Genomic DNA, 26144 nt, shown 5'->3' on the forward strand with positions numbered 1-26144 from the left:
TGTGGGCTTTATTTTTGAAAAATCACATCTGCGTCGCTGTATTGTTGTCTCCACTTGTGATCATGAATGGTCGAAAGCAGCTCTGAGTCTGGACGTCTTTGTAGTGATAAAGTACAGCTTGCACGAGGACGTCACTCTGAAATGCTCACAAACCGATGACCTGACTTTCCTGTGTTTGGTTTTCTGCTGGAAATCAGAATTCATAGTCTGACCAATTATGGCAAGTCATCCAGATCCTGAAGAGAAAAGGCAACCCGACGCTATCGTGATACTATCGGCATGTCTGAATGCTAGCATGGTGTTTTTTTTTTAATTTTCTTAAATGCTGTTCGTTTTATACCAGCTGCAATTCTAAAAACGTTCTCCCTCCGTCTCATCAGTCCATGTAGTTTTTTCCTACAAGTCTTGGGAAACACGTTATGTTCCTTTTTGGTTAGAGGGAGTTTTGGCCTCAGAAGTTTCCCTTGGATACTTTGGGTTAGATATTACTTTTAGTCGCCGATGTACTCTTGGAGTAACTTTGGAAGGATTGCCACACCCGGGAATGTTCTCCACTGTTCCAATTTTCACCATTTATGTGTTTCGGCTCCTACTGTGGGTTCATTAGAGTCTTCCCAACTCTTCGAAATGACTTGGTAACTTTTACCAGACCAGTAGATAGATGTCAATAACTTTGTTCCCCATCTATTCTTGTATCGAATGGCGTGTCTCTGTATGACATTGTTTAGCCTACGTTATGCTGTCGGTGAAGTTCTATTAAAGCAATTTCTTGAATTTACAAGTCGAATATTAAACTGGGCTTGGTGTGACTAGTTAAACTAAACCAGAAAATTTTGTGATTCACCAAGAGTGGGGTAGTAACATTGGTAAGGATAGACAGGTCGCCTAAAACCACAGAGAAGAAAGAAGCGATACAGATTAGTTCTCTGTGTACAAGCTCAGCTAAGTTGGACAGGAAAGCAGTGAACAAAGTCTGAGGTTCATCGGGTTGAACCAAGCATTTTAATGCAATGTTTCTTCACCAAAGTCTAAAAATCACTTCAGGGAACAAGCTGGAAGTCCTAAATATAATTTGCCCTATCTGAATCTGACCTCTTCCGTCTGTTGCCTGTCGTGCCTCTTGATGTGTTTCTCTTCAGGCTTATGCTGGAAAAAACCCCTGACACAAAATGCCAAAAAAACATGGTTCCCACACATTTTCAGCATCAGCCTTTGACCACATCCTCTGCTAAGGATTTATTAGCACTATTATTAGTTAAACTTTGGCTTCTAAAGGAGACACTGTCTGTTACCCATCCAGAATGTTGAGCATACTAAAGAATCTCTGAAGTTTGGCTTTTTGGTTGGACAAGTCAATAAAAGTCCTGGAGTGAATCTGAATTCACAACAATGACACAAACACACGCACGCAGAACGACAAAAGAGAAAGGGAATACTAAAGGGATGGAACAAAAACAGGAAATGGGGAGTGTGGGTAATCTCTGTGCTGCCGACCAAGCAAACGCACCAGTAAACAGAAAAAAGGGGATTAGACCCGAGTCGCATCAGTGAGTCACTGGCCAAAATACAGATGTGCAGACAGATGTCTTGACCAAGAATAAATCCCTCTTTACCTTTTATCAACACATTCCTCAGATATAAATCATCACCGTGAAGGCTGCGATTAAAAGAAAAGTCATAACAAAGTTGCCAAAGAAACAAGAAAGACTTAAAAATAGCTGATCTACAAGAGAAAAAAGTAACTCTACAGGAACATCAATGACGAGCTGCGACAGACCCTCAGCGAATGGAGAAAACCTCCACTGGCGCACTTCCTGTCAGCCAGTAATGGTGATGAGATACAAACGTAACAGATCGCTTTGCACCCAACCATTTAACCCTTGTGTGTGCGAGGACTGAGGCAAACGTAGAGGTCTATGGAAAATTATACAGGTTTTACGTGTGTGGGGTCGGTTGGACCCCATTTCGACATACAAGGGTTAAGAAAGAGATAAATTGTGTGTGTGTGTGTGCGCGCGTTTGTTTGTAATACCTTGTGAGGACGATTTTCCTGACATATACTACGTTGTGGGGACCAATTGCTCCTTGTGGGGACCGGAGCCTGGTCCCCACGAGGGGAAGCCCTGTTTTTGGGTCAGGGGTCAGATTTAGGGCTAAGGTATGAATTGAGTTTTGATGGTTAGGGTTAGGAAAAGGGTAAAGGTTAGGTTTAGGCTGTAGAAATGAATGGAAGTCAATGGCAAGTCCCCACAAAGATAGCAACACAAACATGTGTGTGTGTGTGTGTGTGTTTTAAGCAAAATCTTTTTTAATGGATATATTTTTTGGCTACTTGAAAAGCGGCCAGTTGCAAAGCACTGTCTCGTTGTTGTTGTTAATTAGCCTGTTAAATAAACTATGAATGTTTTAAGCCTGATACAGTAAGGAATCTGCTCAACGTTTTTATTTTGAAGTAAAAAGCAGTAGTTCTTGTGTTCCTCATTAGGCTGGCAGATACGTCTCGGTGAAAAATAAGTTGTCAGCATTGCGAAAATACTGCGACTGGCTAACCGTTAGCTGCTAGCACTGCTAACGCTAGCATCTGCTTCGGAGCTTCCTATGGGAGCTGAAATAAAAGACTATCTCCCAGTTTTTGACAATTTTATTACCTTCGGTACAAAATCTAAAATACTTTTTGCACTTTTTCTCCATCGTATTTATCTCTCCAGATCCTACACACCTTCATATTTTATAAGAGTCGCCTGCAGCAAAGTGATCGTAATAATAATCAATGGAAACGAGGGGAGAAGTAAAAGTGTATAACTACCTAAAATATTATTTATGAAATGAAAGTAGAAACAGAGAAAATGACAAAGTTTCAGTCTGGAATGAAGGTGCAAAATGGCAAAAGGGGCCATAAAAAGAAAAATATGGGTACGTCTCAGTAAATTTGACATGCGTTCTGATGCAGCTGTCTGACTTAAAGTACATTATTAAGCATTTAATGATGCTAAATGTTATGCTTTCATGAGCTATAAGTGGAAAATCAACATAATTTACAGAAATAAAGGCCTAAAAACATCAGTAGACATAAGTAACCTATAATCTATACGACAGTGCGTTTCAATAGGTGAACCGACATATTGAAGTAGATTAACTTTTCAATAATATTGTGATTGATTGAGATGCACCTGTAGAGAGGTATCATAAGACCAAACACGGTGACCTTGAAAATATTTTTTTTCCCTCTTGAAATCATTTATGTGCAAGTTTTTCCATTTATCCATCAGTTATCTTACACCCTTAACCCTGATTAAGGTTGGGAGGGGTGCTGGTTAACGTGTGAGAGTCGGGGTACACCCTGGTCAGGTCACCAGTCCATCACACGGCAACATGCATGTTTTTCTAGGACAAAACATAAAAACAAACCATCTTACCCCATGAGAAAAAAGGTTTGGATTCGTTTTATCACCTTCATGCTGAAAATCTGCATCGTAACTTTAACGACAGGAAGAGTTTGTGTTGAAGTTTGCCTTGTGTTTGTTAGCCAATGAGGAACTTTCTTAATTTTTAAATGTTTCCAACACTCAGAATCTTCACAGTTTTACAACACCATCATGACACTGAAGCTGCAGTGGAGTGAAGCATTTACAGAGAAGCTACGGCATGAGAGGACACTGACCCTTCGCGGCGTCGTGGTTGAGAAGTCCCGGTTTGTTATCCGCCACCCCGGTGGGGTTACGGCTCACCCCATTGCCGAGGTTCTTCTTCCTCCGGCTCTTCCTCAACCAGCTGAAGGCTTGTCCCAGGGAGACTCCCGACTTCTTCTGTCCACGCTGAGCCCTCGCCTCCTTGGCTAAGATCTCAGAGATGTCCCTGGGCACCAGATCACCTGTAGACCTCCTCCGGGACATTATGAGGTTGGTCCCAGTGGGTAGATATCTTCCTCCCCCAACACTCCCTTCAGTTGTCTCCGCTTGGAACGATTCACCGGATGTGAAATTTCTCTCCAAGATTCGATGAGAGTCCCTCTCAGGCCTCTCCCCTGGTATCGGTTCTTCCTGACTGTCCAACCACCTGGGATAACAGTGAGATCAGCAGGATGAGACACACAAAGTAGGGCTGGAGACCGAAGCTGCAGGGAAGGGGTGAGTGAGTTAGACGTCAAGAAGAAGAACTAGAACTAGAAAATAAACCAGGCAGAGAGGAAAAAAAAAAAAAAACAGACAGACCCCAGCTGCATTATGTTGAGCATGCTTTCGTTGTCCAGCTGAAGTTTTCACATCCCTCACACACCCATCCTGCACAGCCAGATCTTTGTACCATCGCATTTGCGAGCAGACATGCGGCTCAAACAAGCAGAAAAGTAACTGAGGATGAGCTGGAAGAGCAGAAATAGAGTGAGGAAAAGCCTGGTGTTTTACTAAAACAGAACCAAAAAGGATCAGTCAACAGTACGCTTCCTCTACCTGCCGTTGCAATTCTAACACATTTGCTTTTGCTGCATGACAATCTGCAAAAGACACAATCTTAAGCAACTTACTCAGCAAAGCGTTCTGTCCTCTCCTTCTGCTGCTCCTTGTTTTTTTTTTCCCCCTTCGCCCTGAGAACAGCTTTCCGAGGGATAGGCGAGTGTGCCTGTGTGTTTTTTAGCAGAGTGAATGAAGCTGCATGCTCTGTGAAACAGCCCGTCCCACCCCTCTGCACGAGAGACAGCCTCTCCTCCACCCTCTCGCGTTGCTGTTTGCAGTCGGCCACACAGTCCCGGCGCTGCCTGCTTCTCTCCACATTCCAAACTGACTTTTTAGCTTTTCGGTGGGATCACCAGCGGTTTTTCCTTCTGCACTTTTTTGTGCTTTAGCCCTTTGATTTCTTTCCAGTTACAGTGCTAGGTGGCGGTGTAGCCCCCGCCGCCCCCATGGGGTTACCATCACTGGAAAAAAAAAATGCTGATTTGAGATTGAGTTGGACATTTATTTTGTGGGAGAAAAAAAAAGTCTGGATTAAATATATCAAGAAAACTGCAGATGATGATTGAGATATTTAGTTTTCCTGACGCTGTCTCTTGACCCCATGCAGCCCAGAGGAAACCTGACACCTCTTGTTAAATGTGACACACACACACACACACACACGTAATTAGGGAGACAGGTAGGGTGAGTCACAAGGGGCCAGTTACCTGTGAGTCGGTCATGTTTTGCTTGCATTCATGTTTAAAGTGAACTTTGTGGAAGAAATCCGTCATGAATTACAGATTGCGCTGTGGTGTGGGGCTTTGTGGGTGGGCTGGTGGGCAGCGGCATCAGAGATGAGGGGGCTGGAGGTAAGTAGTCTGTGGTTTGTAGCTACTGAAGCAACATGGCTGGTGATAGATAGATAGATAGATAGATAGATAGATAGATAGATAGATAGATAGATAGATAGATAGATAGATAGATAGATAGATAGATAGATAGATAGATAGAAACCAGAGTTGCGTTTCCATTGCACAATTTGAATGGAATCAAGTCAATTTCTACAAAACGTTTTGGCGCTGGGTTGAGCTGTGTTCTTTCAGCAAGTATCGAAATCGGTTAGTTTCGCTAAACTGTAATGGAAACACTTTTTTTCACGTCGCACTAGTCACATGATCAAGAACCAGATGTTGCCGCTGGCTCTAAACCACGAAGAAGATGACGACAGGAAGTAGTTGGAAAGGGCGGGACGGTGGGGGAGATCATGGCAGCGCGTGTTTTTTAATGACTTGTAGCGTGAGCAAACTAATTGCGTTTCTTATGTAATGGAAACACAGCAATTGAGAAATTGTTGTTTTTTTCAACATTAGCAGAATATCAACAAAGTTTTGCACGCATTTGTAATGGAAACGCGGCTGGAGTCTCCTACATGGCTTGATGAACTTCTTATGACTTTCTTTTGAAAACAATTGCTCACTTTTTGCTCCTCTTCCACAAAGGTCAGATTAGTGGAGTGCATGTTTAAGAGTTACCCTTCTCTCTTTTGCTCTCTTGGTGTGTTGACTGCTTCTCTGATTAATTCTCTCCTTGCCCATCCTGTCAGGTTAGATGGAGGGTTTCTCACCGCAGCTTGGTAATCGTGCCATACGCTTTACATTCTCAGATAACAGATTGAACAGAGGTCTGTGAGATGCTTAAAACTTTTGTTTCATCACCCCAACCCTGTATAACACTTCACAACTTTATCCCTGACCCGTCTGAGGTGTCTCTTGGTCTTCCATTTATATGAAATGAGGTTCTGTCAGAATCCCAATAGCTTGTCATTTCTTAATGTTCGCTGGACATTACCTCGCAGCCAATGGCTATTGGAGACAGGCACCAAACCTTGCAAGTACAATTGGCTATAGACAATAGATGGTTGAATTTCTGTTGTTGTGACACACCAAACACTTCCGATTTCTTGTAAAAGCTGTGTTTGCTAAGACTTAAAATTCTAAAATACAAAAAAAAAAAAAACTGCTTTATTGGTAGACGCGTTTCGATTTGTTGCTTTCGTCAAGTTGTGTGTTAGCTCTTCAAGTGTTGCTTGAGTTGTCCCCTCAGCAGATCTGTGACCTTCTCCACCCACCTCGGGACTGGGTGAAGTTGTGCCAGAAACATTTTTGAAAAGTCGAACTCGGCCAGAGACTAATTCGCTCCATCTCCTCCATATTTAGCCAGCGACTTGTGGGTCAGTGTCTTCATTTAGCCGCTGGGATGAGGCTGCAGATTACCTGTCCGTCGGGATTCCTGGGCTATTTCTGACACATTGCCTCAACCCTTTACTGTCAGTCCACCTCTGAGGCAAAAAAGATCTTCCAACACATGGATCTCACATGGTTCAGGTCGCCTCCTCTCTATCCAATTTTTTCTTTTTTTTCTTTCCACGCAGCGTTAGCCAGCAGCAGTCTTTGTCATGTTCCATCGGCAAACAATGGAAAATTCAGAGGAAGATTTTCAGCCAAGAGAGAATGAATGTACACTGTGTCCATTATGTCCCCGTTAGATTGGGGTGACGGATCACCATTCTGCTTCCATTTAAAGTAATTAAAACTTAATTAACTCCCCCCATGTATCAGACCTGTTGGCAGGTTATGAAAGTGAGGTGATTAATGACATGTGAGGGTTCTGACGTGAGTTTTTTTTTGTTTTGTTTTTTTTGGTCCCAGTGTGTGTGGGAAAGCACGGGAGGTACAGCGGGCTCGGTACTGTAAGCGGCCGAGCCGGGAGGGGTTAAAATGAGTCATAGTTCCGTCGACTTGTGCTTAACAGACTGAAATGTTTAACGTTTCCATGGCAATAGAGAAGAAAACAGTCATCTTCAGTGTGTCTGCTAAAGGTCCCTCTGGGAATGTGTGTGTGTGTGTGTGTGTGTGTGTGTGTGTGTGTGTGCGTGTGCGTGTGCGTGTGTGTGTGTGTGTGTGTGGAGAGAGGCACAAAATCATTAACCCATAGAACTCTGTGAGCCTACTGGGGAATGTATCGCCAATCACTCCTTAGATAATCGGCGCCTCTTTGCTACAGTCACAGGGGACGCCTCTTTACAAGCCTCCTTCCTGCTGGTGGAGGATTACAAGGTTGTACGTCGTGCCATTTGGTCAAACAATAGCAATACCGGAATACCTTTTCAAGTTTTTCAAACTGATTTTAAGGTATTTTGTTGGAATTCAAAGTTCTGAAACAAACACAGATTTCTCTTCTCCATGATCACAAATTTTAATGGAAGATGTGGGTTACATCAAGACTGGCACTTTCCCCCCGCCCCGCCACTACCGTGTTTCACAGTGTAGATGGTGTGCACAGCCTACCGTGCAGTGTTTGTTTTCTGACATAGTGTTTACCATGTTACATTTATGGTGTTTTCCACGTTGGTTGGAAAGTTTAATTTTGGTCTCATCTGACCAGGGTACCCTCTAGTGAAAGTTGGCCAATATGTTGTGCATTGCATGTGGCAAACTGCAAATAGTTCTTTGTTTGGCTGTTCAATCAATTCTTCTCCTGATATTGTTTTAGAACTCACCTCATCTTCTTGATGGTTCTACTGTGTTCCTTGGTGTTCATGATGTTGTTTGTGCAATAATGTTCTCTAAGGGGACCTCAATGCTAAATTCATATTTTGCACATTTTTGTACTTCCCATTTGGGTCTCTACTGCTTTGTTTGTTTCTCTCTTTGTTTTTGGCAATAAATCAATGTTTTCAGGTGTATGAAAAATGAGCTGTTTCAAAAACTTTGCAAATGTAGCATCACAAACCAGCAGGCACTGCCCTTCACCAAGAAACCCCAGCGGAGCTCCACCTGTCACCTAGCAACCCCAGCAGAACTCCAAAACATTCAGTCGGCTGGTTTTACCGCTCTATGCGCTGTACAATGGCTGCTGGAAAACACAAGTTTTCTGTCCTTGATTTAACGTCCAGAAGCCACTTGCTTCTGATTGTGCAGGAGGCTGCACTTCTGCTTTTCAAACATGTCCGATTGTACAATTGAGCATCTGTTTGCAGCCACTGTCACATGCGAGTTTAACCTTTTGGGTTGGGGGGAGAGGAGGCGTGGCCAAGCAGTAGCAGCTTATTTGGATATAAAGTGAAAAGAGGCCTTAAAACGGCTCATTATGAAAGAAGCTCAAAATAAGCATAGCTGAGAAAACTAAAATCTCGTCTAAGAATAATTTTCCATAAGTAAAAAAAAAAAGAAAAAGATAATGAACATGTCTTGTATAGCCCATAGACCTAACTGTTCAAGGAAGCATAACAACTTTGAAAAAGACGAAAGTTTTTTAAAACTTTTCTGTAAAGTTTTATAAAACTTTACAGAAAAGCTGTTTTCATCTTTTTGTGCCATTAATGTATTTATTGGGGTTTTGTATGATGGATCAACTCAAGTATTTCATGGTTGTAAGCTGAAGGGAAAATTACAAAGTGGAACAAATAGTAGCTCAACAAAATATTCTAATATTTAAATAAATAAAAACAACAACAAACAGACATTTGGGGCGGCAGAATCTGCAAAACCTTAAGTGAACTTTGGAACCTGATCTGGTTTGACCGACTCGGCTGAAAGAGAGCGACCCAAACCCTTCAGGAAGGGACCTGTGTGTGAGAGCATGTGTGTTTGATGGGACTGAAAGGGGACTGCAGGCAGGAAATCCACGCTGCCGGCCGGGATAAGCCCAGCTCTCTCAGAGCAGCATTGTCATTCCCGGCCTGCTTTTGTCCCGCGCCCGACCCAAATACTTCCCCTCTGCGCTCGCCTCGACAAACACGACGGCGCCGCATCCGAACCGAAACACCAGCATCTGTTTCAGCTGCGCTAATTAAACGCTGGCGTTCAGGTTTTTACCTCCAGTAAAAGCAGGCAGTGTGTTATTTATAACGCGGAGCAGCAGAGAGGATGGGAGGGGTGGAGAGGAAGGTGAGAGGAGAAATGAGGGTACGGCAGGAGAATTATGGCTATAATAACAGTTTTAAGAAACAGGGAGAGGTCCACGCCGAGCGGTGGGAAAGGAGAGGGGATTCCTGTTCGTCTCACCAAACCCACCGGAGATGACGGAGGGCGCAGAGACGCTTTAACGTTTAAACCACACGTTAACTACCGAGTAAACCGAGAAAGACAAAAATGTGTCGGCATTTCTTTGTTTGACGTCATAATTCACCAGCACAGCTTTGTGAGGATGGGGAGAAAAAGTGTGTACGTCAAAAAATCAGCATTTAAAACTGAAGTTTCAGAACAGCAATGACGACGACCAGCTTTTACAACGTTCAGGTGGAACGTCACGGAGTCGCCAGACTCATCTACCACAGTAATCACCATCCAATACCGAACCCTGAAGAGTGCAGAAGTTACCTCCAGGATGTCCTCTGTGACCACGGGCCTCCATCTGAACCAGACCAGCTGACAGCTTTCTCTGGGATGAGGTCATGAGATTCCCCCATAATCCCTCACTCTCCTCTTCTCCTCCTTTCTGTTACATACTTTGTTTTGTTTTTTTAAATTTCCCCTGTAAAACAAGTTCTAAAGAACTATTAAAAGTCAACACAAATAAATGTGACAGTTTAAATGAAACTGGATAGACACATATCAAACGTATAAAAATATTTTTTTCAATATATTTTAATGGTCCAAATTTATTATTTAATGAAACAATTAAGTGGGAGAGTATAATACAAGTTTGAATCAATGTGTTGTGTGTTTTCCAGGCACATGGTGTCATTTTATAGCATAATCAAGTATCTATGTTAATTTCAGTTGGTATAAAAATGACATATATACCAAATAGGCTTTGAAAGAAGCTCTATTTTCTAATTTGATGCCTTGAAATTGGGCCTCTGTCTCTTTAAAAACTCCTGCTCTTTCTGAAACCCCGCCTTCAGGAAGTGTCACAACATGGCTCCTCTATTAACCCTTTAGGAACATTTTTAACAGCGTTTCACTGACAGAACATCGTAAGCTCAGCTGATCACTGAGGCTAACCAGCAGCAGTTAGCAAACACTACCAGGCACTTGCTAACTGCTGCTGGCTAGTCTGAAGGAGCTGAGTGGCCAAACACTGCACTCGGATCAGTTCTAGTCCACATGTGCTGCTTTTTCTCCTACACCCCGCACTACACCTTCTATTAATCTTCTTAATGTACCACTAAAGTGTTCGAAGTTTACTGAAAATGAAAAACAAAACCATTGAAATAACGTCAAAAACTGTGGAAAACTGGGATATGAAAGTCACATATTTTGTTGTGCCTCATGGGAGTAGTTTGGCTCATCATCCAGGCAACAGAGACAGTTTGTTCATTTAATATCCTAATTTGTTTAAAAGTACTTCATTTGTGTTTTTTAGGCACTACAACTTCAATCTGATCAATCATCTCGACTGTTGATGGCAATGATTTGACCATGAAGTTCTTCTTTCCCCAGCTGCTGTTGTTCCCAGACAATCCTCGTTTCCCGCTTCCAAGTTTTCCTTCTCGCCGACAGAGAGAAGGAAAAGTGAGTAGGATTCAGTCTGCAATGTGCGAAAGTATCAGCGGCTGGACCCCCACAAGATGTATGTCAAATTTTAATCTCTTTTCAGCTGCAAGAACAAGTTAATTCAAGTCAGTGCAAGTTCACTAGGCCCTTGCTGAGCCAATAAGCTAAGCAACAAGAGATATAAAAAGCTGGATGAAGTCAGAACTCCATGTTTTGGAGCTCCATCAGCTGAAATCCATCAGTTGTTTCAAATTGAACTGAGAAGTATTTCTCAGAATTTTGGAAAGCGGTCTGAGCCAAACCCGGCCAGCTGCGTGGAGAACCATCTGCTCTGCAACTTGCACACAGAGGTTTAAATCCAAACCTTTGTGCAGAGTTCGTAGCAAAAAGCTGAAGACTCCACATTCACTGCATAAAAGTCAATTTGTGAGGCATTGCAGAAGTCATTTTGTTTCTTTGTTCCAGCCCCTTTTTACTGGGATATCCAACTTCCTTCAGTAAAACTCCAGCTGATCTGCCAAAGGGTTTTGAAGTTTACTAGAGAACATTAGGGAACAAATATGGAGCTAAATTAGGGCCAGAAAGTTTGTTCGAAAGAAAAAAAAACTAAACTGAAAGAAAAAAGTTTTGAAATTGAAAGAAATGTTCAAAACTACTTTTCAGAGTCAAGTCTTTTTTTAAGTCTCAAACAATTTCACTTTCAGATCTTTTTTTTTCATTTTCAAACTTTTTCTTCAGTGAGTTTGTCGGTTAAAGTAATCTTAACTGTAAAGTTGAATTAATCTTGTAAACAAACTTGTATAATGGATAGACATTTTTTATATTTACTCCATATTTGTGTCGTGTATTGCTGGACTCATCTCTTCATCTGTTCTCCTTTTAATGCCCAAATCACATCAGTCTTGTATTTATAAACAATAAGTGAAACTGAACTATTTGCCTGTTATTTTCTTGTTAACTATATTGTGCCCTGACTTGGTAATTTTGATGTAAATTACTAGTTTTGCTAGTAATTACCCAAAGCAATTATCGACACCAAAACCACATGTATTGTTGCACAACACTAAACTCAATACAATTCTTCTAGAAACATGGGAAAATATTCAAATGTCCCATTTAAGGCCCTGTAGATACAAAGCCAAAGTGTTTTCTAACACGAGTGGGGAAAAAAGAAACCATGTTTTTCTAACTGCACTGCTAAAAAAGTCAAAGTATTTTTGCAGCAGGAATTTCTGAGAGGGTGTGGTCGCTGCGGGGCAGTTTGGGGCCGGACAAAAACAAAGCCACTGCCGCTTTCCAACACTCCCACCCAGACTGCCCCTCTATTTTTCTCCCTCTGCCTCCGTCTCTCCTGCTTTCCTCCTCTTCAACGACCTGTTTTCACTCTCTGCAGTGGGCCGCCCGGTGATGTCACAATCAGGAATCCTGGGGTGACCTCTCGTCGTTTCTGTAACGTGAAAACAGGGGCCGGGACTCGACACACCATCTCATTAAGAGAGTTAAAAACAGAGCACCGATCCTCTCCAGTCAAAAACCACTTTCAAATAAGGACGCCGGCACACTCAAAGTCTGAGGCTGTTTTTTATTTTTTTTTCTCCTGAACATTCCTGGCCGCAAATGTCATAAAACCCACTTCATTAAAAGATAGCGGTCATAATATCTACTGAAGTATTTTAAGCAACATTTACAGCACGCCATTAGGTCTCCCGCTACAGCGAACTGTACTTTCAGAGACACATCGGGTTGTGTTTTTGCACCCACGCTAGATGATGACTCATTACACTAACAGGCCAACTTAAAATGTAAGCTTGATGTGTGTTTAGATTTGAGGCGAGTGTGTCGGGAGAATTTTTGGCAAATGTATAAAGCTGCTGGTGAAACACGGGTCAAAATGAAAATAGTATCAAGTATGAGAGCCAGATCGTACAGGAGAGAAAATATTTTTGAATGAATTCAAAACTGTTGAGACGTTTGCCTCAACATACATACACTTGGCAGCTGTAACAAGTTACATTTTAAGGTTTTCCATCATTTCTAGGGATGTGTTTGTGAGTATTTCTTCCAGAAATCCATTTGCGAGGTCAGACACTGACGTTACACGAGCAGCAAGGTTCGGTACGAAGCGAGAGGCAGGAACTTTTACAGGAAGAGCTGGAAACTGACTTGATGAACTGGAAGCAATATGTGTAAGGGAGGGCGATTGCTTGGCATGAGAAACAAGTGATACTGATTAAGTGTATTCAAAACAGCTGTAGGGGAGCTTTAACGGAGGAGTTGGTAAACATCAGGAGAACATGAGGTCCAGATGAAGAACACCAAAACAAGACAAAGCATGACGGAAGTACAAGGCTGAGAGCTAGAAAGCAACAGGTGCTGCTAGAAAAGCAAAAAAGTATGTAGAGCAGTGCAAAGCTTAAAGAGACTACACTTGAAACTGTTCAGGATAAACGAATCCATATATGGACCTTCTTCTTGCATTGTGACAGAAGCTGCGTTTCCATTACAAACGTCCACAAAACGTTGTCAATATCCCGCGAATGTCGAAAATATACAATTGCGCAATTGCTGTGTTTCCATTAAATAAGAAACGCAATTAAAACCACACACGAATAAGTTTGTTTACATGATAAATCCTGCAGTGCCATCATCCTCCTACCACTTCCTGTTGTCATCTTCATTGTTTGCACCAGCAGTAACGACCGGTTGTTGAGCACATGACTCATGTGATGCGCAAAAAAGTGTTTCTATCGCAGTGATTTCGAAACATCTTTTCGGTGATTTCGAAAAATCACCTCGTCCTAGTACAAAAACCTTTTATTAAAATCCTTGACTCCCCATCCATTTTTTTAAAAATTGGTGTGTTTTCATTAAACAAAATTTGTTTCGTAATTCCATCCATCCATTCATTTTCTGTACACCCTTGTCCCTAATGGGGTCCAGAGGGTTGCTGTTGCCTATCTCCAGTTAACATTTCGGGTGAGAGGCGGGGTCACCCTGTACAGGTCGCTAGTCTGTCGCAGGGCAACACAGAGACAGGACAAACAACCACACACACACACACACACACACACACACACACACACACACACACACACACACACACACACACACACACACACACACACACACACACACACACACACACACACCTACGGAGGATTTAGAGAAACCAATTAACCTGACAGTCATGTTTTTGGACTGTGGGAGGAAGCCAGAGTACCCGGAGAAAACCCACGCATGGTTTCGTTATTCCAATCTCCTCAATTATATGGTCAATGGAAACGCATCTAGACTCATGTTGGAACAGGAAAGCGTAATCCACAAACGGATTCCACGCAAAAATCCTTCAATCGAACAACATAATGGTCTCTGCCCACCTCACTTTACACTCGGCACAATGCCGTCATCAAGCAAGGTTTATCTGGCAACCGGCAGACTCATCCATCAAATTTAGCCAGATAGTGGAGCATGATTTACCAGGGAACATGTCTTCATGCTTCACACCATTACACTGCCATTACACTGGCGGTGTAATGTTTGGATGGTCGAGAAAACCTATTCCACGAATCTCTCCAGACTTCTGTCCTCTTCAGTGTGCTGTTGTTTTAGGTGGCCTACCACTCTGTGAATGAGTTGTTGCTGTTTGCAGAAGCAGTCTGCATGCCTAGGGGAATTTAAACACTGGTTGCCATGGTGTTGACTGAAACAGGTAGACTTCATTCCTAAAGTTGCAGTTCACTCAGTGAGCTGCAGGTATACCACCTGATTGACCGGCATTCCTCGACACTTGCTACTTTCTCCACAGCCACAAGCGTTGCTTAAAATGTCAAAACAAGCCTGTCAAACTTCCTTGTATTTTAGTATCACAAACATCTTCTCGAACACATGAGGACGTAATTTATGGTTTGTCTCTCATGACTGAACAAAGGAGATGTAATCTTTTCCAGTTTTCTCATCTCCCATTATCAGCCGTTTTCATCAGCTGTCTCTCTCCCTGGGAAGTGGCCGTGGTTGTGCAACAGCTTGAATGTGACATACTGAACGAAACGATTGTTACAAGAGATTTATGTGATGAAGGAAAAAAAGAATCAATCGACATCTTAAGATAAAGGCTGCTGCTAAAAAAGAGAAATACCATCAGAAACATCCCTATATTTTGAAGTGAAAATGAAAGCAACCTTCTGGTGAAAGAGTTGGGATAATTAGGAAAATCAATGCATATCTGTTGGAGGAAAAACAAAGGCTGGGCACCATTTAAGCAAGTTAATAAGTGATCCCTTTGGACTCCTAAGCACAACATGTCCAAACAATGGGCGCCTAATTTCAAAACAAAGAGTGCGGCTGATAGTTACGTAACAGAAACTCTCTTTTCAAAGTAAACACCAGATAAGCTCTCTGACATTATGTTTCTCTAGGCCGTAGAGAGGCATCACTGCGTTATACTGCTGCAGAAATGATGCTAGACGTCATGAGGTTGGCTTTTTGGTTCTGTCTTTAAAACAGAAAACCAGCTAGCTTTAAGGGAAAGCTGCATAGAGACACTGAAGGAAGAAATGTTCTTCTATTGCTCCTCAAGTAATCATTGCAACAAAGGCTGGATTTCAGTGAAGACCTTAATTGTGAAAATAGGATATAGGAAAATGCTATCTGTTGTGACCAATCACTGCTGGAGATTTCCACCAGGTATGCACACCACAAGGATGTGCATAGGTATAGACATTGGATGGATGGATGGATGGATGGATGGATGGATGGATGGATGGATGGATGGATGGATGGATGGATGGATGGATGGATGGATGGATGATGAGTGGGTGGGTGGATGGATGGATAATTATTACTGCTTACATTGACTAGCATAATACAGTGAGATTAACTTTCAAAAGACATAACTTTTTCAATATTTGCAAACCGATAGTGTAGTGGTAATAATAATGATAATTATAATGCTAATAAAAAATAATGACAGTAGCAGTGGTGTTTTAATAATGCTTTAAATAGAAAAAATAAGGAAAAACTCAACAACAAATAAAATTCAACAGCACACAGTTTAACTGGTTACAAGGGTTAAAAGGACAGGGCTTAGTATTAAGCCTTGTGGGACGCCATAGGTAATAGGAAAGTGTTCCTCCTGAAACAAAACTATCAGGTTTTGTTAGGAGTGACTTAAATCAACCCAGTGATTTACCTAAAAGGTCAAACTGGCTTTGCAGCCTGTTCAGCAAGATTTCACACAGATTTATCCAGTAGCCCACGGGGAGTGAGATTAGAAGAATCTTGATTTATTGTTAAATCAATCAGCAGTTTCAAAAGAGCTGTCTCCACCCTGCGTTTGGCCCTAATGCCAGATTGAAACAGTTGATGAAAATTGTTTTTATAAAGATAATTGTTTAACAAGTTCTTCATTATTTTACTGAGGAATTCAAGATTTAAAATTAGCCTGTACTTACTAAGGTTACTTTTTTTGTTGTTGTTTTTTTAGGAAGCCTTGGAGAAAGAATGTCACGGATTGGGGGAAAACATCCTCATTGTAATGAGAAATAATATTCAACAAAAATTCATGTAGTGTTTTTTTTTTTTTACCAAAATTTGAAATATATACATTTATTAAAAGAGACATAACTATTCTTGTGAGCTACACATGTTGAGGCCACATATAACCTAAATAAAACAGAAATCAAAAAAGGCCTCATGCATTTGAACAGTCCACCCATTAGTTCCAACAACAAACTATGGGAAAGCATTTGAAGACAAAAAAAGCCCTGTTTGCTTTGAAGTTTTGATCCTTAAAAAAAAAGTAAAATCACACAAAAATGTATCTCTTATCTCTGGTCCCAGGCCTGGACTTCAGCCACTGATGCCCAGCATGGTGACCTGCATAGGTGGTCCTCTGGTGAGCCAATTAGCTGGGCGGCTCCAAAAGTCACAAAAGCTTTGAAAAGATAACAAAGTCACCTTTTATGCTCTCCATCTTTGGAGTAAAGGAAACACGAGTTCAACGATATGTTACGGCTCTTTGTGGAGCAGCGACGGGGTGGGAGGAGAGGAGCAGCAGAAGGTGGAGGAGGACACACCGACAAGACGCTCTGGTGAGTTTGGACAAAACTGTAGATTGGAGCAGAAAGTAACAGAGCAGTCCAAAAGAAAGTCCAGCATACGGCCTATCTCAGCGGGACATTTCGTCCTGAACCACAACTCCCCCTTAAATCTGTGGCTTCCCTGTTTTCTCGGATTCACTCCCTGCATCCTTCGCTCAGGATGCAAATGAACAGAATAGAGTCAAAAAGAAACTAAAGAGACTTTGCTTTTTATGGCAAACATGACAGGGAGCAATCCTGAAATCCCTAAATCCCAGTAGTTGAGTGGGTGTGCATCATTACATTTCTGACGTGTTGTCCATTACGTCATGTAAATTACAGTCTCCCGAAGCCCAGACTTACTAAATCACCAAGGTGATTTGGTCAAGAGGGTTGAATCAACATTACATCTCGTCTTGTGCCTACAGGGAGCAAAATGTTTTCATAGAAACCCTGAGTCTGTATCTCGAAAGGATTTATTTACAGGCTCTTGACAGTAGGTAAAGTACATTTTTAAAATAGGCTCGGTAATTTGTTACTGAAAACATGCAGCCATTTACATCTACCTGTTTGTTTTCCAATAAAATTCAACACCAACTAGTGCTGAAATTTACTGTTCAGTGTTGAGTTCAACACATTTTAGAAGCAGTGAGTGTTTTTGAGGATCAGATTAGAAATTCAACAAGTTCATTTCCTATAGCAGGTGAGATTAAAGTTTGCACTAGTATGCCATCTAGTGGTCTTTGAATGTATCTTATTATGCAATCAAGCAATACACTCAACCCCAAATTAACAAGAAACAAATCCTACTGAAAGCATGTCCAGATAGTGTGCTGTGTGTAAACTCAATACTTGAGGCTCCTTTTTGTGTTTGTACCTGCTGCAGTATAGCTGCTGTCGCCTCCTCCGTGTTTTAAAATGTCCTGGTTGACGACTAATAAAGAAGAATAAAGAATACAAGAAAAGCAGTGGTCAGACACCAGCACGTGAAGCGGCTCCCCAGATAATCACCGACAATGGAAATTTCACGCTGGACCTCCAGCAACTTGGGTTTTGTGCCGTCCCACTCCCCAGAGTCTGCGACATTGATTTTCCAAATGGAATGCAAAATGTACTTTTATCTGACCGGACTTTGGACCACCGGACTGAAACCACTGTTTCCTCTTTCTATGTATTATATACTATAGCTATAATATGTAGAAATTCAGTGAAGTAAGACAGACTGAAGTTTATTCATATATATTTCTTTGATATTCCAATTAATTTGGATGCATCCGTAGCTCTGTCCTGTCTCGGTGCAGCTGAACTCATTACCCTCTGCATCATCTCCAAGGATCATTTTTCACCGTCCCTACCGCGTACTTCCTTGTATTTCCTGTCATGTCTGCCGAATTCGTGAGGTCAGAAGTTTAGGTGAAAACCAATCCTCCCTCGGGAAGTACTGTAGTCACAAAAGTACAGGCAGCTATTTAAAGACTCCTCGATAATGACGAGGCACGGATGGAATCCTGGACCGACGCTCTTTCATCGGAAACCTACCTCCATTGCTCACATCTATACAACCACTGAACAACTTTAAGAAAAAAGTAGTCCTTTAATGAATAGATTCTGTTCAATTCTTTTCCTCCGTCAGGTTCAAACAGTGTGCTCCTGTGTATCTTTCTCCAAATCCAGTGTTTATTAATAAACCTAAACATATCTGGGGTCGTCATGGTCACACATAGCAGCACGGTGAGTGCGAGGGAAGAAGGAGGTCGGCTCAGCTGTCTTTTTCACCCTCCCCTCCTCTTAGAGTTTATCCGCACCCCATTCTCCCACTCATTCCCCAACCACTCAGCTTTCTTTTGTCATCTCAACTACAAACTGTTCAACTCCTTCCACACATTTACCATCAGGAGACGCCACACTGAAAAAGGACCTGGGATATGCTAATTGTAAGTACAGTTGAATTACAATTGACGTTTTGTGGTTTGACCAAGTTTGAATTTTGATGCTGACAATGTTCTACTATTGCAAAGAAAGAGGACTTCTATTTGACAAGCAAAAAATTTTATATTTTACAACTTTATAAACATTAGATGAGGGACTTTTACTTGAAAAAGTGGAAATGTTTACATTTATGTTTACATCAGATGTAGGTCACTGGTCAGTCTGGATGCCTCTTGTCCACATCTGTGCTGCAACAAGACAGCCGGTCGTTTTCTTATCCTGCTCAGAGTTTTATTTTTGTAAAACTTAAATGTGATGCCAACCAAGAGGACAGATGTTTTGAACAGACTAGAATCAACTTGGATGTATCCAAAAAGCAGCTTGGTGTTGGAAAATAGCATCACGCCCTTTCTGCCCCACTAACTTCTGCCGTAAAGACATCATTGACTCAATCTAGTCAGTTTCCTCTTAGACTTCTAGACAGTCTTAAATCTACAAAAAGACACTACAGTATTTAAAACTGGAAAACAAACATACTCGTCTATAGATAGACACAATGACATGTTATTGTAATGCTCTTGGACGCATGCAGTGCCACTTGCTGGAATTTCAAATCCATCAGTCTGGCTTTAGTACCCATGGCATTACAGTGTTTATATGTGAAATCATGAATAGGCCTGCTGAGGCATGTCCAAACATTCCAAAAAGCTTTGACGCCTGGACCCCTGCCCCCTGAAGGGACAGCTGTCAGTAGCATGCCATTTTCAAAGCTGCTCTGCTCCACGGACCCAGAAGTTCCTATGGCATCACAGCTTTCAGCGTCTCGCCATATTAACCTAAGCCCTCCGTTAACAGGTCACCAGTGTCAGCGAGGTATACCACTGGCATGATAGAAACGTCTTCATAAAATAAGTACAGCTGTTTTCAGTTTGAACGTAATAAACAGAATGTTCTGGCACTAGTCTAAAACACGAGTCAGTGCAAGATCATATGAGTAACAGCATTTACTTTGTAAAAATAAAAACCAAAGAGTGTGAAAACCAAAGAGTTTTAAGTCCACGTTCCTCAGGATTGGAACTTAGATGCTCTCTGGAAACCTCTGTGTTACTTCCAAAAGAAACCAAGACAGCAAGGACGGTATGGAGTCAATCTGTCACTGTTGCAGATATGAGACACTAAGCAAGGTACTGACAGCAGAGGATGACATATGTTAGGGTAACCTGGCTTCACAACTCAAAGGAGCGATGCAGCGTTGACAGCCACTGATATGACCACAGGACTTAAGGTAAAACAGAAGTGGAAAACTTTTAATGGATTAACATTCAGAATTCACTTCACACTTCCTGTAGATTTGTTAATGGCTTAACTTATGAAAGCTTACATGTGCATGGGATATGGTCAGCTGGATTAGGTCCACCACTGGCTACACACTGGCAACTGTTTTAAATATTTTACATTATTTCTTGGCGTATAATGATAAGCTACAAATTGTCCTGAAATTACCTCATCTTTGGTAAGGTCTTATCAGTCACCTGAATGATCCAGAGAAGCAAAAGAGCCAAAACATTTGCTCACACAGAGGCGTTCCTGCTTGCTGACTAGATTGGTGTCTTTGATTATCAGTGCTTGACCCACTGGAATCATATGAAAGTACTAGTCAAAGAATATTTTTCTGATTTGGCTCATATTTTCACAAAAAAAAAACCAAACATGCCGGTGCAATATAGTGTCTCTTGCCTTTCAGCTAAGGTGTTATTTTCCAAATATTAAGATTTGCTGATGACCAGGTGATTTGCTGACCAGGCAAAACCTTAAAAATTGAAACCTTTTATTGTGATTTTCATTGTGTGCCTGACACACTCCTTGCTTCTTCTCAAGGGTTGTTGCAGGACCTAAAGGAGATCACTGGCTAACCCAATGGAGGACCAAGAGGAGGACTTATCCCCTACTGGATTTGGGCCACTCTTTATCAGAGAAGAAAAGGGGGATACAGATGGAAGCATCGTGGAACAGAGTGATGGCAACCAAAACCCCAAAGGGCAAAACTTCACTGGAAAACCGGGCAAACAATCAAAGCCATACCTACAGGAAATGGACGTTTTACTGAAAAGCTGTGAAAAGCTTACAGGAATTCCTTTTAGATCACGCCACATTGAGGGTTACTCTGAAGCAAGTCTGAGTAAGTCCAGTCGAAATCGAGGCAAAGAGGAGGTCCGAACAGAAACCCATGTCGAAGCAGCCAGTTCTCCTCAAGACAGCCGTTCCTCCTGCTACATTGACACACATATGGACCGGACTGAAACAAAAGCCGAATGGACAGAAAGCCAAAACTTGGGCACAGTAATCCACAGGCATGGCATGTCTTATCACTCAGAGATGCCTCTATCCTCAGTTGGCAACAACCTGAGTGCCAGCATGTTGGAGTGCGAGGGCCAGCTGTTGGGGATGTTGGCCATGCTTGAAAGTTGCATGGAGGAAGCTGGCATGGAGTTCGAGCCACAAGATCAGGCAGCAGACGCAGGCCAAGACTATGTGCACATCAGAAAGGATCCTCAACATCCTACTGTTACAGTGCTGACGGAGGATCAGCCAGAGAGCCAAACACTGCTGCCAATGAATGCTGATTCTTTTGGCAAAGGCAATAATGCTTCAGAGGCTGGTGAGACTGGAAAAGCAATAAATTCAACAAGAAAAAGAAGCACACATGATCATTTGGTTGGTTGCTCAAAGGAGAGACCAGACAAGCAAAGTAATCTTGAAGTAGATCAGAGGCCTGACTTCTTATTTTCAGATCTGCAAGCGCCTCTGGAGCAAGCAAACCAAGACCCAAAGATCTGTGGGGAAACAAGCAATGGACAAAGATTCAATGAAGAGATTGAGACTATAGAAGACATTGCCAAGGCAGGAACAGATGACACAAACGTGACTGAAGAAAGACATAAAACTGATCTTGAGTCGGACATGAATAGATTGAGGTCTCAGATGGAGGACTGCATAGAGGAGGTGCACCGGTTGGAGAAACGGAGGAAGGAGTTACTGTTGGAGGTGTTGCAGCTGAGAGGGCCCAGAGATGAAGAGGATGTGGAAAGGGGAAACAGGGACGAAGAGGAGACTGAGGAGTCGATTGACAGAAAAGCTGTGGAGCTGTTTAATATTCTCAGGACAGAAGAGGAGGGAAGACGAGAGGAGAGAAAAAGGGAGATTCAAGGCCTCAGGGAGGAGAGGGCAGAGGAAGAGAGGAAGACGTGGAAGGTGAATCTGGAGAGACAGGGACTGCAAGATGAGCTCAGGAGGCTGAAGAGGAAGCTGTTTGCTGTGGCAAGGGACTGTGCCCAGAGTCAGGCAACATTAAACAATCAGCGCTGTGATGTGGAGTTACTGAAGACGGAGGAGGTAATACTACCACCACCAGGAATTGTAGAAGCATCACGACTTTTAGGAAACATTGGGTAAAAAAAATGCTTTTTCTCTTTCTTTTTCCAGGAAAAGTTGAAGTCTTTGGTGTTGCAGCTGACAGAGGAGAGTTGCCAACTCAGATCAGACCAACAGGAACAAGTATTGGAGCTAGAAGTAGAGCTTCACCGCCGAAGCTCCGGACAGACGTCCAACACTCAGGAGGACCTGACTGAGTGCAGGAGGAATTCCTGTGGGGATGTCCAGCAGTACGTCCAGGGTGGACTGAAAGCACTGGAAGACAGGTGCTGTCACAGTCATCGAATGCTTTGAGTGGATGAAAATACTCCATCCAAAATATCTATTCCTGATTTTTCTTAAATTACCTCATCTGAGTCAATAAATATCGGCATCAAGGGCAGTGAAAGTTATTGATCCTTAACCAACTGTTATTTAAATTATGGAAACCTCACAAATATTGTATTTATCCACTTTTATGCCATTCATATTCAGTATACATTGACACTGTGATGACAATTTTAAGTTACTATATTGCTCACCTAGATATGAACCCATTTTGGAGGCACTACTGAAGAGAAAAGAAGCAGCAGCTGGTGCCCTGGCGAAAGCCAAAGAGCAGTCCCAGGAGCTGAGGGTCCAGGTGAAACCTATGAGGGAGGAGATTCAGAAACTGGAGTTGGAGAGGACCTGTTTGGAGGAGAGACTCAAACTGACCTACATGCAGAGGCAGGAGGATGCAGTTCGCCACAAGGTAGGCAAACTGTGCTTTTTGAGCACCTCTGAAAACTGGTGCTCAGGCATTCCATCCAGTGGATTGTCTAATCACTGCCCTCTCACCCCCTTTTTAGGAAGTTGTGCATTTTCTGGAGGAGAAAATCCGAGAGCTGAGGACTGAGCTGGAGATTCAGAAGAGAAAAACTAAGGAGATGGAGGAGTTGAGAGAAAACCTCACCAAGCAGCTCCTGCTTTACAGGTTTGTCATGGTGTTTGAGTCAGCTTTATATTAAGGATTCAAGGATCTAAACCTGATTGTTTTTCTTTCTGTAGGACACCAACCGAGGACCACAACAGCTGTGATCAGCAGGACAGAACATGATCATGCTTTCTTTTTGGTTGAAAAACAACCTTGTCATTTGTGTTGCAATTTTGAATTTGTAAAAGAGATTGAGCTTCATAGATTTCAAGTATGGACTTTACCCAAATTGTTTGCCTGTAAAGTAGGATGCACCGTGTAGAGAGGTTTCTGTTTCGAATAAAGGCCTGGTGTTTCTTACACTGTGAGTGAGACTGATGACATAATGTCTCTCTAAAGAACAGAGAGTGCTTCTTATGCTTATAAGGGCAAGATTTTTGAAGAACTAAACAGTGCTGCACAAATTAATAGAGAGAGTGAGCTCAGGAAACAGGAGAGCACCAATGTGTCAGGACAGGCACTCATCTCAACAAAGCAGAGACGAGTCTTCAGCTCTTCAGTGTTAGATTAAAGACTTGTAAGCATACTTGTTGGGTTAGTAAGGTACTAGTACAGCTCATAAGTAAGAAAAACTACTTACAAGGAAATATTGGCAAGTAGGTTCACTGGCTGCTTAAGGAAATTCAGTAAAATGTGGACTACGTGCAACATTAAAATGCTGAACACAAAAAAGGAAAATTAAAACCCAAGTGGGAACCTGGACTGCTTTAAAACTATAGTTTGTTTTTTTTTGCAGTGAATGTTAAGTTTGTTTCTTCCTCATCTAGGGTTGCCACCTTTCAGAAATCAAAATAAGGGACGCCCACCACGGCGTGTCACCCTACTTTTCATGGGGTGGGATGGCCGCTGGAGCAATAGACAATATTTATGGCAGTGTTTTTTGTTTTTAAAAAGTAATCCAGAGGGGGTGCTGTGATGGCGCAGGGGCAAAGCACAACCCATATATTGAGGCCTTAGGCATCGTGGCGGTGGACCCAGGCCGCATGTCCTCCCTCTCTCTCATTACCCACTTTACTGTCAAACTACTTCCAAATAAAGGCAACTACAGCCAGCAAAACCTTTAAAATAAAAGTGACCCAGAGAGCAATCATTCATACATAGAGTACTCCAAAATTGTACTCCAATCAGAGTAGCACACCTTAAACATTTTAATTAAGCAAGTGTAAAATATATTTCTTAAACTGCTCAAGTACTGAGTAACTGATCATAATACCTAATTTCATAATCACAATGTGTCCTCAAACAGGGCTCCAAAAGTATAAAAGTTATGTGAAAATTTATAAATTGTAAAAATATTTATACAAGTGAGGAGTTAGATTTGGAGGCTGGTTCTAGATCAAATTTACCACGAGGACCAGGGTAGTCTGTGTTTTTCCATGGCAACACTTAAAAAAGAATGAAAAACAAACAAAAAAACAAAAAACAGAGCAATATTTCATTATTTGATATATCAAGTAAGCCAAAGAGCCACTTGTGTCTCCAGAGATTCAGGTTGGATCAGGTTGCAGAGCCCTGATCTAGCAGATGGAAAGTATGATCCTATCTCAATACAGCAGCTAAAAGTGCAGCACTATAATTTTTAATTCATTGTTAAAATAAAATTGTGAAGGTTAAAAAAAATCCATCTCTTAATATTAAGAGATTAACAGTAAATACAGGAATATTTCCTACTTTAAAAAGATTTGTTAGGGCTTTCTGTTTGTTTTATTAAGAAATGTTGACATATTAATTCAGTGTTCAGTGGTCATTTAATGTATTATTAATGTCAGACATAGACCTTCTGCCCAGGGACGGTTCTAGATGGGGGCCAGCAGGGGTACAGAAGAAATTATGCTAACTAAATGTATTTTGTTAATATAATTTGTTCTTTAAATGGCCATTTCTATTATTTTGGCTGATACGACTATACATTAAATAAGCAAATCTAATAATCAAACCATGACAGTCAATTAAAAACACAATAACAAACTTAATCAATCATAGCAAAATGTTCTGTACCATATCAGTCTCAGTAGATGATTGAGGGATGAATGCTGATGTCTGGTTCTTTAGGATCTAACCGGGTCTTCTTCCTGATCCATTCTGTCTGACATCATGCAGCACTGCACACCACACCGTGCACCACACATTCGTTTTAATTGCCTGTATTCATCTTCACTAACATGTTCAGCCTGGGATTTGAGTCTTCCCTCTCACGTCCGTATCTGTACGAGAAGTTTCGGTTCTAAGGACGGTGGAGAATCGGGTTGAGGATGTTTTAAAAAGACGCGGTCGATAGCAGCTCACCGCGGCTGCGTAGAGTCCGTCTCTAGGCAACCACAAGAGCGTCGGTCCGTAGCGTTCTGGGGGTCCTTGAGCTCACACCACGACAATTTAGCTGACCTTAATATATCCTGTGTTTTATTTTGGTCATTATTGTTACAATTAGTCTTGATATATGTGTGATGGGCGTGTCTATCGGATATTTATAGAAATACGGAACAAAACGCGTCCCACATCGGTTCAATACGGGACGCAACATTTATCAGCCAAATACGGGACGATTCCGTATTTTAAGGGACGGGTGGCAACCCTCATCAGAAGATTACCCTAGTTTTAGTAGAGTTTATAAAGAGCTAAAACAATCTTATAATTCACAAATGCACAGAATTTTAGTGATTTTCTATCTTTCAGTGATGTCTTAAAAAATTAGACAATAGAAATATTTTAATTTTAATAACATTAAGTACTTAAAATATTTGCATAGCACATTTAAGCAACAAGGCAGTTTAAAGTGCTTTACATGATTAAAAATAAATTTAATTAAATTTATTTTATT

The 26144-nt window shown here is 41.7% G+C and overlaps 2 protein-coding genes across 3 annotated transcripts in view; one reads left to right on the forward strand and one right to left on the reverse strand.

The window, feature by feature from the left end:
• Positions 1-9917, reverse strand: part of nhsl3 (NHS like 3) — a 47499-nt gene extending 37582 nt beyond the window's left edge. The window contains exons 1-2 of one of the 2 annotated variants that reach the window (XM_015012004.2): positions 9815-9917; positions 3662-4056 (exon numbers count right to left, since the gene is read on the reverse strand). In XM_015012004.2, the coding sequence (XP_014867490.2) occupies positions 3662-4056; positions 9815-9903 (484 nt within the window). In that variant the 5' untranslated portion in view covers positions 9904-9917. Of the gene's footprint in view, positions 1-3661; positions 4057-4522; positions 4890-9814 lie in introns of those variants that run through there. The other variant, XM_088010114.1, reaches the window with a different exon arrangement.
• Positions 9918-18842: 8925 nt separating this feature from the next.
• On the forward strand, positions 18843-23634 carry sync (syncoilin, intermediate filament protein). The gene is made up of 6 exons (XM_015012001.2): positions 18843-18944; positions 20818-22332; positions 22423-22637; positions 22897-23104; positions 23202-23326; positions 23401-23634. The coding sequence occupies exons 2-6, from the start codon at positions 20857-20859 to the stop codon at positions 23447-23449; spliced, it is 2073 nt and encodes a 690-aa protein (XP_014867487.2). The 5' UTR covers positions 18843-18944; positions 20818-20856; the 3' UTR covers positions 23450-23634.
• The last annotated feature ends 2510 nt before the right edge of the window (positions 23635-26144 follow it).

The sequence above is a fragment of the Poecilia mexicana genome, unplaced genomic scaffold, assembly GCF_051168715.1.
Source record: "Poecilia mexicana isolate PSO_F unplaced genomic scaffold, ASM5116871v1 scaffold_11, whole genome shotgun sequence".
Lineage (NCBI taxonomy): Eukaryota > Metazoa > Chordata > Actinopteri > Cyprinodontiformes > Poeciliidae > Poecilia > Poecilia mexicana.